This window comes from Helianthus annuus, chromosome 11 (assembly GCF_002127325.2).
Source record: "Helianthus annuus cultivar XRQ/B chromosome 11, HanXRQr2.0-SUNRISE, whole genome shotgun sequence".
NCBI classification, from domain to species: Eukaryota; Viridiplantae; Streptophyta; class Magnoliopsida; order Asterales; family Asteraceae; genus Helianthus; species Helianthus annuus.
The window spans coordinates 152,732,274-152,743,425 of record NC_035443.2 but is presented as its reverse complement, the minus strand read 5'-3'; the positions used below and the strand labels follow the sequence as shown (position 1 = coordinate 152,743,425).

General features: G+C 35.7%; 1 protein-coding gene across 1 annotated transcript; it reads left to right on the top strand.

Annotated features, from left to right (window-relative positions):
• Positions 1 to 5,080: 5,080 nt before the first annotated feature.
• On the top strand, positions 5,081 to 6,057 carry LOC110887223 (transcription factor EAT1). The gene is made up of 2 exons (XM_022134994.1): positions 5,081 to 5,479; positions 5,572 to 6,057. Exons 1-2 carry the CDS (start codon positions 5,375 to 5,377, stop codon positions 5,857 to 5,859), a joined length of 393 nt encoding a protein of 130 aa, XP_021990686.1. The 5' UTR covers positions 5,081 to 5,374; the 3' UTR covers positions 5,860 to 6,057.
• The last annotated feature ends 5,095 nt before the right edge of the window (positions 6,058 to 11,152 follow it).

The following is an 11,152-nucleotide window of genomic DNA, read 5'->3' as shown; positions in this document are numbered from 1 at the left end:
GGTTCTCACTCTCTGATCTTGAAGTTGTTCTCATAAGTCTCGACATTGGCTCGTGTCGGTAAAAAGCCGGAATCCACTTGGATCTCATCACAAACATATCATCAATCCATTTGTTTTCTGTGAGACCGAACTCAATCATCACCAATTTCCACTGTCTCTCTAATTCTTCGGGCTCAATCGAATCAGTCCATACAATGTCGCACATCCTCCTTTTAAACTCATCGTTATTGCACAACTCGTGTCCAACCTATAACAATAAATGCTTTTTATATCAGCCTATAACAAAAATATATAATATAAAAAAATAACTCTAACAGAAGACAATATAGCATGCTATACCTTATCTGCCACTTTTTTCATTATGTGCCACATGCACAATCTGTGTCTGCTGATAGGGAAAACCTCCTCAATAGCATGTTTCATAGCAGGGTCTTGATCCGTCACTACAACCTTTGGCTACTGACCAAATGACTTTAAGAATGAATTCAGAAGCCATTTATATGATTCAATGCTCTCCGATGCCAACAACCCAGCTCCAAGTGTTACCTTTCGACAATGGTTGTCAATGCCAGTGAACGGAACAAACACCATCTTGTACCTGAACAACACATGCGAAAACACGTTGAAAACATGCGAATTACAAAAAAAAAAACACATGCGAAAACGAAAAGTATAACATGCGATATATTCAACACCACTTCTACACATGCGATATTACAAGCTCATGAAGACATATGACATGCGAAAAATAGTAAAAAAACATGTTTTTCTTGAAACACTAACCTGTTTGTCTTGAAAGTTGCATCGAAGGATATCACATCCCCAAACACCATATAGTTAAGCTTGCATAAACCATCAGCCCAGAACAAACCAGTTAAACGTTTGTCATCATCAACAGAATATTCAAACGAATAATCAGCTAAATACTTTTTTTTGTCAGTCATCCTATTAATCACCATATCAGCATCATATTCTCCTATATAGCTGTTAATTCGCTTCCTAAAATTTTTGCAATTGTCAACCGTAGCACCAACGTTCTCGAAACCACCATAATGTTTCCTCATTATATGGAAAGCTTTGACAGGACCAAGGTTTAAAGTGCCTAGTTCCCATACCATCTCCTCCTGGACATCTGACAATTGTCTGTAAGCTGGCAGCATGTGAATATCATCTTGACAAACAAACTTATGATTATGCCCATCAACAAATCTCTTTACTGTATATAATCTACCATCCATAGTGCAAATCATAAGTTGAGCTTTGCATCCCGTTCTAATAGTCCCCCTGTTCCTTGTTTTGCTTCTTTGACTTCGAATAACGATCGTCAATACACAGTGGCTTATGTCTCTCTTTAGAACAAACAAAATACTTAGTTTTGATTATACCACCACTGTGCACTTCACCACCTTTCCGAATAGAAAAACCAGCTAACTTAGCATATGATTGGTAAAACACATATGCTTGTTCAATAGAGATAAATTGCATTCCAACCACAGGTGTAGCTGATGCTTGAACCTCCGGAGTGTAAACCCTTTCATATAAATGAATCAAATCAGAAAAACAAAAAATATGCGAATTATCGGACTATTTACATGGGATATACTAATAACAGCATAATTTCATTTTAAAGAAAACCAACACATGCGAAATCTATGAAAAAAAACATGCGAAGTTGATGATTTTGATTAATCTGTTTTATATATGCGATTTATTATACCATAACATGCGAAATACTTAAGGAAAATATACATCAAATGTGAATTGAAAGACTCATAACATGCAAATTTGTACATGTTGCTTTCATGTGAAAAATATACTCAACATTCAAACTTCAAAAACAGTTACAATAATGTAAAAATCAGTGGTAGGATTAAACAAATAGCAAGTATACGAACAATTTAGAGATCTGAATTAACATAATTACCATTAAAACAATCGTTCAGAGCACTTTAGAGCACTTGAACTTGCAATTGGATTTGGATTTGCAGGTCGCGGATTTAAAACATCCTCAATAGAAACTCTCTTATATGCAGATAATTGAGCATGATCACCGATAGGTCGACTTTCTTCAAAATCAACATTTGCTCGTCCAGTGCTGCTCTGTGGATCCATCGAAAAAAAAAACAATTGAATGAAACCCTAACACAGAAGAAAGAAAACTGCAAATTGAGAATTATGAAAAATTTGAAACTGATTTGAATGATAATTACCGGGATATTAGTGTAACGAACTTCTCGCTCGCTGATTGAATGAAGAGACGAATTTACCCTTAGATGATTGAATTAATTGCCTCATTTAACCTTATATATGAAAAAACGAATCAGGACACGTGTATGGCTATTATCGTCGCGTATGTAATGTACGATTAGGTAATTTGTACCATACTCTTTACCTATATATATATATATATATATATATATATATATATATATATATATATATATATATATATAGGGTCAGGATTTATGGAAAACGCTGAAAAGTGTGAGAACAGTGAGAACGCTTATGGATCGTCCGATCAAAACAATCTATGGACTAGATTGGTGCGGTGGCGTTTTTGTAAATAACATCGCATTTATTACATGGACACGCTCCATTAAGGGTAAAAAGGTCTTTTACTGCTCAATTTCAAATCGCCAAACTAAAATGAGAACACGCCATTCAAGACAAATAAACACCATTAATACAAAAACGCCAAAGCTTAATGATAAAACGCGTTGCAGTCTTACAGGTAGAAGAAACAAATAGTACCTGAAAAGTCAATTATTAACATTTATTAGAAGCAATTCCTTCCTAAATTACGCGCTAAAAACATCATTATATAAACGACGTTAACGCCCCTTGCATAATCACTTCCATCCATCATTCTAAACACATCTTTTACCAAAACGTCAGGTTTAACCAAAACGCCAAAAATGACAACCATCGTTTCATGGAGATACACCCTGAGAATCAGAAGATTCGTCATACGTTTTGACAACAGAAGAAGGGTGGTGATGATGATGAGTCTGATGAGAGTGATGAACAAAGCGATGGTTACATCTCTGATGTAATACCATCCATAGAAGACTATTAGTTTTTGTTTGATTTCATCTTAGCAGTACTCTCTTAAATCACTAATGAATTTAAAAACGTCATGAACGCCAAGAAATTTACCTTTATAACATATATGAACTGTTGAAATCTACAAAAATGTCTAAAGAATTTGGGAACGCCATGGACGAAAAAAGTTATAATTACTAATTAATTTTAATGAATTTGGGGACGCTATAAACGCCAAAATATTTACTATTCACGTGATCTAAAAAAACAGTAAAACATCAGGTAGTTATTGAATCTAACTAAACGCCAAAAAAATTTTACACGCCAAAAAAATGAAGCGGTGTTGTGAGACGCATTGAAAAAAAGAATATAATAGGACAAAAAAACTCATTCCCCCTTAATTATATCGCGTGCCACGTGTTGAGCCAGGATCCGTTCTCACTGTTCTTACACTTTAGGGCTTTTCTCATGATCTCATACTCTCCCTATATATGATTAATCTTATTTAAATAAACTATATATGTGTTTGTTAATTTAAAATTCTATTTAGAGGTTGTAATTTTAATAATCCAGTTTTATAACTTCGTTTCCAATTAACAATTATGCTAATCTGATCCGAAAAATTTGATTCAGATTCGAATAATAATTTACATCGAGATAGTTGGTAAACGGGCTACAAGCTGCGCCGCTACCTCTTTTTTAATAGCAAAACTAAGCCTTTTAAAAACTACGTCCATAGATCTCGGGGTCATAACATTACTATGCATGACCCTTTGATCTTGGGGTCATAACATTACTATGCATAACCCTTTCCAATTTGTTATATAGAAAAATATCCATGTTTTATTGGATTTAGGAATTTAGTTTTACCACTTCATAAACTTTCGTTAATTTTTCTATTTTATTTTATTTAGTTTCTTATTAAAATTATGATTCCTACTTATAAATTAAGGTCTAGATCAGTTTATTAAAATAATTGGAAAGAACACATTTAAGACTTCTTTGAATCATTCAATTCGTTAAGTTTTTGATCTTAATCACCGAATTATTTGAGCCATTTGTAACTACTCTTAACCACATCATCTTAATTAGGGGTGTGCATGGGTCGGTTTGGTTTGGTTTTGATCAAAAACCAAAACCATAACCGCGATGTCAGTTATTGGATAACCATAACCATAACCGATCGGTTATGGTGGTTATGGTTATTTGGTTTTGATGGTTATAACGGGTCAGTTATGGGTGGTTAACCGTGTATTTAGTTTAGCTAAAAATAACTTAAAATTTTTAACATGGAATAAATTGTTATTGCATATTTGTATATATATTAGTATATTACATCATATTAAAAAATATATATATAATATATAATATTAATACCAATTATTATTATCGGATATTTAAATAAAGTGATATGATAGATTCCATAAATTCAAATAAACATTCAAACAAAACCACAAAATGATGTGAAAACCCATAAGTACTAAAAATCTTCAGTAAAAAACATCAAATATTAAAATATGGTGAAAAGTCCTAAATCCTATAAATATTTATTACATGTCGGTTCGGTTCGGTTATGGTGGGTACGGAAAAATGATAACCATAACCGACCCGCTACTTTGGGTTTTAAAAAAAAACCATCAACCGACCCACCGGTTTTTTATTTGCTTCGGTTTTTTCGGTTCGATTTTTTCGGTTCGGTTTTATCGGTTAATTCGGTTATGGTTCAGTTAATTCGATTTTTGCACACCCCTAATCTTAAGTATGTGATTTAGATCCCGGGATGAAATTGTGGGAAGACATCATTTTTATGGCTTAACCGTATAGCGAAAATGAATCACCTAGAATGGCAAGTTTTGTGTAATCTTTTGTTCAAATTGTTTTTTCTAGCTTCTTGCTAGTTTTGTGTTTAAAAATTTTGTAATTCAAAACAAATATATCCTCCTATTCCTCTCTCTCTCTTCACCCACACAAGTTACAACCATCTCATCTCTCTCTCTCTCTCACTCTCTCACATAAATTTGTAGTAAGAGTATGGTATTTTGTTAGAGACATGCATATAGTGAGTCCCACTAGAAACAACCAACAACTAGTAACAAACTTCTCTTCTTACTCCTAACCTACTTTAAATCCATTATCCCTTTCTTAACTCCTCCCGTCTTTATGAAACATCAAAATGGAACACCACAACCAAATCATCCATGACCACAACAAGCACAATCAAATTCAAATCAAAAACGACAACACTTGTTAGTCAAACAAGTCTCTAATCCCACCCCCACCGGATCTCCTCAATTGCTCAAACTCGTCTATCTTCTTTTCAAACCCGACCATCATGGACCAGACACCGTATGACCTATTTGCGTCCGAAAAACATACAAGACAACAATTGAATGAAAAATTTCATGCTTTGAGGAATTTGATCCCTAATCCCACTAAGGTATGAACATTAACTTCTTCACATACCTTCAAATCTCATTGATTAATTATGATGTTATCTAATTACATATTTGGTTTGATCATGAACAAAAGGGTACTGATCTAGTATCAGTGCTAGAAGATGCGATTGAATACACATACGAGCTCAAACGAACAGTGAAAGAACTCGCAATTATATTGCAAAGGAAAGAAAGTGAAATAGCAAGGATGAAAAAACTTAAAATAGAAGACGGTTTGACATTAGATGTCAAGAGCATCAGCACCATGCCGAATGGTGGTGATGATCATGATCGGCAATGGTATAATGGAACACTAAAGTATATGTGTTGCTTCCTAATCATCCTCATGCTTTTTAGGATTTTTATCATAAATATATGTTGATCATAATTCAAAAAATAAAGTGCATTTGGAAAAGAGTCGTTTGAGAGAATTGTTGGGGTGATATCAACTGAGTCATTAGTTGTTGCTTTGAATAAAGTCTAGGGTCTTTGGTTAATTAGTGAGTTTGTTATTTCATTTTCTTGTTTCCAGTATTGTATGTTCATGTCTATTTTCATCAATAAACATCAACATTTTGCACTTACAAAGAAAAATAACAAAAGTGATATGTTACACTCTTTAACATTTTTTGTATCTAATTTTATAAAATCATCATTCAGTTTGTCCATTACTTCCACCGTCTCATCTTCGAGTCTCCGTGTATGTATCACAATAGATTTTCGATATTGAATAGTTCGTTACATATTCGCCGATAGATCCTGACGATTAAAAATAACTTCGCCACTTCGCTACACCCAAACTAGTGAAACTATATTGTGTGATGTGTTGAACTATATTATTATATACTGAAAAAACTATCATCGATGACTATGGGATGTGCAAAGGATATGCTCAATAACGTCTTAAAAACAAAGGTTAAATTGTTGTATTAATATGAGTATATGTTAGAAAAACAACCCAGAAATTGACCCAGAGAATCAATGATTAACGATTGAATCTTATTGAATACGAAAATGAATTACAAGAAAAGAAATTACAAAGAACTTGAAGTAATGAACTATTTACAACCTACTGCAAACCCCTATTTATACTAAACTACCAAATTCAGTTACAACTATCCGTTGTAAGAATTTTCACAAACACCCCCTGAACTTACAAGAATGTAAGTATCAGACCTTATATCTAAGCAACTACTCTTCAACACATCAACCACTGACTTACTACACAACAGCAAGTTAAACCACTGATTCACTATATACTGCTTATTTCAGCAGCAGCTGTTTACCGTCATCAGTTGTTGCTATCAGTTGTTAACCACCATCAGTGTTTGAACACAAGCAGTGCTTAGAATGCTATCAGCTGTTTGTCTTGTTTAGTCTCAAACAGTGGTTTGCTTATTTATTAATACTCATCAGTGGTTATAACTGAAATGTTACTTTTCTCAACAATCTTCACCTAAGTAACAATTCAGTTTAACCTAAACTTAATGAGTTAAAGCAAAATGTAAACTTTGCACCTGGCAAAGCCTTGGTCATCACATCAGCTGCGTTAACATCTGTTCCAACCCACTTGACCACCACTTCCTTAGAAGTCACCACATCTCTAATCCAAAACATTTTCACATTGATGTGTTTGGTTCTCTCATGAAATACACTGTTCTTTGACAACTGAACAGCACCTTCATTATCACAATTCACCTCCACACCATCCAATCTGATTCCCAGATCAGCTACCATACCCTTTAACCATTAAGATTCTTTTACCCCTTCAGTTAAATATATGAATTCAGCCTCAGTTATGGATAATGCAACCACATGTTGCAACTGAGACTTCCAGCTTACCACATTCCCCATGACTGAGAACACATAACCAGTTATTGATCTGCCATTATCTTTGTCTTTTGCATAGTCTGAATCAACATAACCACTGACCATGTTCTCCTTCTCAGCATGATTTTCAAACTTTAAACCAAGTTTCTTTGTTCCAGCCAAATACCTGAGAATCCACTTCACTGCTGCCCAATGATTTTTACCAGGATTAGCCATATACCTGCTCACCATACTAACAGCATATGCAATATCAGGTCTTGTGCAGACCATGAGATACATCAGACTCCCAACAGTGTTTGCATATAGAACTTTGCTCATGTACTCTTCCTCTTCATGTGTTTGAGGACAATCTTTCTTTGACAAATTAAAATGAGCTGCAAGAGGAGTTGTAACAGGTTTACATTCTCCCATTCCATAATTCTTCAACACTTTCTCAATATAAGAAGATTGAGACAGTGTTAACACCTTTTCTGCCCTGTTTCTGTGGATTTCCATACCAAGTATCTTCCTGGCTTTCCCCAAATCCTTCATTTCAAACTCTCTCATCAACAGTTGTTTGGTTTCTTCTATTTGGCTTTTGCTTTCACAAGCTATCAGCATATCATCAACATACAAGAGCAAATAGACAAATTTACCCCTATCATACTCCCTATGATACACACAGCTGTCATAAGGACTTCTGCTGAAACCACTGCCCACTATGTATTCATCAAATCTTTTGTACCACTGTCTGGGAGACTGCTTCAGTCCATACAAGGACCTCTTCAGTAAACATGCCTTATCTTCTTGGCCTTTGACTTCATATCCCTTTGGTTGTGCCGTATAGATCTTCTCCTCCAAATTACCATGCAAAAATGCAGTTTTCACATCCATTTGTTCCAATTCCAGATCTAATGATGCAACCAATGACAAGATAACTCTAATTGAGACATGTTTGACTACAGGAGAAAAGATCTCATTGTAATCAACACCTGCCTTTTGAGTAAATCCCTTAGCCACCAGTCTTGCTTTGTACCTTGGACCTTCTCCTGGTTTGTCACCTTCTTTAATTTTGTAGATCCACTTGCAAGACACCAACTTCTGGTCTTTTGGCTTGTTTACCAACTCCCACGTACCATTCTTGTACAGAGAATCCATTTCTTCATCCATTGCTTTATACCACTTTTGACTATCTTCTGAATTAACAGCTTCTTCAAAAGTTAGCGGTTCATAGATGCTTTCATTCTCTGCTGCTACAAAAGCTACTGCAGAAATATCTTCTTGATCTCTGTACCTCAGTGGTTTCACAGCTTTTCTTTTTGACCTGTCTCTCACCAAAATGTAATCCTCCAAATTTGGTACACTTTGACTTGTCTCATCCTGACTTGAACCAGAACTTCCACTTTGACTTGTTTCACCCTGAGTTGCACCAGACCTCTCAACATTCACCTTTGGTCTGTTTAACACTTGCTCCACCTCAAACTAAAGATCATCTTTCTTGGATACACTTCTGTTTATTGACTCCATAACATCTTTGTACAGGACATTCTCCCTGCACTGAACATTTCTGCTCACTATCACCGTTGGATTTTGCAATCTCCAAAGCCTGTATCCCTTTACACCTTCAGTATATCCCAGCATTACACACTTTTGAGATCTTGGATCCAACTTATCATCACTCACATGAGAATACACCAAAGACCCAAAAACCTTTAAATCTTCATACTCAGGTTTAATACCAGACCACATTTCCATAGGTGTCTTCATCTGTATTGCTGATGAAGGACATCTATTGATCAAATAAGCTGCAGTGGATATAGCTTCACCCTAGAACTTCTTTGGCATTCCTGAGGTTGCCAACATGCACCTCACTCTTTCTAACAAAGTTCTGTTCATTCTTTCAGCCAAGCCATTCTGTTGTGGAGTACCAGGAATGGTTAAGTGTCTGGCAATACCATTTTCTTTGCAAAATTTATCAAACTCATGATTACAAAACTCCAGCCCATTATCTGTTCTGAGTTTCTTCACTTTCTTCTCAGTTTGATTCTCCACCAATACTTTCCATTCTTGAAACTTCTTGAAAGTATCACTCTTGTGTTTAAGCACATAAACCCACACTCTTCTTGAGTAATCATCTATGATGGACAAGAAGTATCTACCACCTCCCAAGGTTTCTGTTCTTCCAGGCCCCCACAGATCAGAGTGAACATAGTCTAAGACTCCCTTAGAACTATGTTTTCCTTTGCTGAACTTCACCGTTTTCTGTTTGCCCAAAACACAGCTTTCACAAAAGCTTATATCACAGTTCTTTAGAACACCAAGAACTTGTTGTTTGGACAACTCAATCAGGCCTTGTTGACTTATATGACCAAGTCTTTTATGCCACTTCAGGGCTTCATCATCACCTTCTTCACTTGCCACAGCAGCCACTCCATCAACAACTTTACCATCTAACATGTAAATGTTGTTCTTAATTCTAGTACCACTGAGCACCACCATAGACCCTTTTATAACCCTGGCCTTTCCGTCTCTAAGACTAACATGATATCCCATTTTCTCTAACGTACCAAGAGATAACAAACTTCTCTTAAGATCAGGGATGTACCTCACATCTTTGAGATCAAACATGATGCCAGACTTTGTCTTCATTGTCACTATACCAATGCCAAGAATCTGACAAGGCCTGTCATCTCCTAGCTTTACAGACCCCATGTCCACCATCTTCAATTCTTTAAGGCTTCTTTCAGAGGTGTCGTATGGAATGAACACCCTGAATCCATTACCCATTTTTCTTGATTACATTCACTTGTGACCATAAGAACATCAGCACTATCATAACCTCCTTCTGACTGATCATCAGAATCTACATGACTATTCTGCCCCTTTGAGTAATTACTACTTTGCCCTCTTGAATAACTGCCTTCACCTTTTCTTTTCTTGAATTCTGGACAGTCTTTCTTGAAGTGCTTTTCTGAATTACAAACAAAACATCTCCTCTTGAATCTTGACTTGGATTTTGACCTGGAATTTCTGTTGCCACTGTTGTAACTCCTTTGATCCGACCTTCCTCTCACATACAAGCCATCTCCACCTTCTTCTTTAGAATCTGACCTCTTCTTCAATTCTTTTGAATTCAAGGCAGACAATATATCTTCCATAGATAGAGAATCTCTACCATACATCAATGTATCCACAAAGTGTTCATATGATGATGGTAAAGAAGTGAGAAATATTATGGCCTGATCTTCATCATCCAACACCACCTCTATATTTTCAAGATCCAAGATCAACTTGTTGAATTCATCTGTATGATCTTCAAGACTCTTTCCAGATGACATGTGAAATGTATACAACCTCTTCTTCAAATACAGCCGATTTGCCAAAGATTTAGTCATATACAATGACTCCAACTTTGCCCAAATCCCCGCAGCAGACGTCTCCTTTGATACTTCACGAAGAACTCGATCACCAAGACTCCATATGATTGCACTATGAGCCTTCTCGAGCATATCCTTCTTTTCTTTATCAGTTAAGCCTTCAGGAAGTTTATCTTCTCCTTTCAGCGCATCTACCACACCATTATGAACCAGAAGAGCCCTCATCTTCACACGCCATAGACTGAAATCATTCCTCCCATCAAACTTCTCCAATTCAAACTTCGTTGACACCATCTTTGATCTCTGATTGCGGAATTGAACGTCAATTTCTTCTAATCGAGCCACCAATGGCTCTGATACCACTTGTTAGAAAAACAACCCAGAAATTGACCCAGAGAATCAATGATTAACGATTGAATCTTATTGAATACGAAAATGAATTACAAGAAAAGAAATTACAACGAACTTGAAGTAATGAACTATTTACAA